Raw genomic sequence first — 1570 nt, 5'->3', positions numbered from 1 at the left:
AGGTGCAAATTTTGAAATTCAGATTCAGATTGATAATTAAGTCGTATGCATTCAAATCCAATAATGTATACACGGTTAATGCAACAATAATGCTAATCCTTAAAATATTTTCTGGACATGTTTCTGATAAAAAGACGATAAAAAGGGGGAAAATTTATTGATAAAATAAGTTTTTATTATCAGGAAAGCAGAGAATGACAAACAGCAAAAGAACCCTCGTACACCCAACACATAAGCTAAATATTTTCATTATTATTTGCTTAGAAGCCAAAAAGGATCATCAAGGGCGAGCAGATGCAGGAATGCTGCCGCCAACTGGCACCTCAACACCAGGAATGGGGACAGATGTATCATCACCGCCTGGAATATAGCTTTGGCCGGGGATAGGGCCGCCAAAGCTGCCGATTCCGGGCAGACCATTTCCTCCATTAGTGCCAGTAATGGGATTGTAGTTGATTGGATCGAAATGTGTGCCTGGCCTAGGGAACATGTACCTGCCCATGCCTGGAATGAGGACACTTCCATCATTACCAATGAAGGATTCTGGTTGTTTTTTTTCCAAATTTTTGGAATCCTTCATTGGGATTTCGCGGCCCGAAAATGCAACCCCTGTTAAGCTTAGTAACACGTTCAGTATTAAAAGGAAAGCCGCGATAGAAGGATGGATTTTTCCCATTTTTTCTTTGAGAGAAAAGTTGTTGGATTGCCTTGAGAGAGCCAAGAAGGGACGGGAGATGGATTGAGTTGGGGATGGGGAATGTGGGAAGTGAAGACATGTTTTTATAGGGTAGAATTAGGCAAGTTTGATGTCTTTGGCGGCCATTTAAGAGTTCAAGAAGTTGGTTCAATTTTCGTTAGAGAACAAAGTTTTACGTGGCATGAACAGGTTTGATGGTGACGAGAACAATGTGTTGTATGCAATGCACACTTTTGGCCATAGAAACCTAACGAGCTGATTATACGGCTAATAAATGCATGTTCATGAAGTAAAGCTGCATAATTTGGTAGCAATAGATGAATCTTAACTACGAAAAGTTAGAATTGTACAAGCATTTGCTTGTACAATTTCTGATGCATATTATGATGATCCAAATTAAAACTTGTGCATAAATATGTTTCTAAGCGATGATTTTGGAGGTTGTTAAGAACAAAGATGCAGAAAACTAATGAGTTAATTCGTCTTATATTCATCATTTGTTGCATGATTAATCAACCTTTCAAGTGAAAAGGACATGATGGATTTCAGTATTTAGATTCTCAATAAATTAAACCTCAGGGCTATATCAACCTTCTTGATTATCATGTAGCTTGCAGCACATGCTCTCAACCCAGGTTAGTACTATAAATGAAGGTTTAAAACAGTACCTCCTCGAAATAATCAACTAATTGCTTCTCATTTGTGTAACGGCTTAGAAAGTAATCAATCTTGACAACAAAACTTGTAAAAGGAAACCTTGTTTTGGCATATGCATGAGTTTTTCTTTTCTTTTCTTTTTACTAGGGAAAGGCTTGGAATTTTTAAGAAATTTATCTATGTTTTATAAGAGTTCTTTTTTTTTAATTTTTTTAA

The 1570-nt window shown here is 36.9% G+C and overlaps 1 protein-coding gene across 1 annotated transcript; it reads right to left on the bottom strand.

The window, feature by feature from the left end:
* Positions 1-280: 280 nt before the first annotated feature.
* Positions 281-676, bottom strand: LOC113783162 (putative cell wall protein). The gene has a single exon (XM_027329228.1). It carries the CDS (start codon positions 674-676, stop codon positions 281-283), a length of 396 nt encoding a protein of 131 aa, XP_027185029.1.
* Between the last annotated feature and the right edge of the window lie 894 nt (positions 677-1570).

The sequence above is a fragment of the Coffea eugenioides genome, chromosome 9, assembly GCF_003713205.1.
Source record: "Coffea eugenioides isolate CCC68of chromosome 9, Ceug_1.0, whole genome shotgun sequence".
NCBI classification, from domain to species: domain Eukaryota; kingdom Viridiplantae; phylum Streptophyta; class Magnoliopsida; order Gentianales; family Rubiaceae; genus Coffea; species Coffea eugenioides.
Note: the sequence above shows the minus strand (reverse complement) of the source record. Positions and strands in the feature narration are given on the sequence as shown.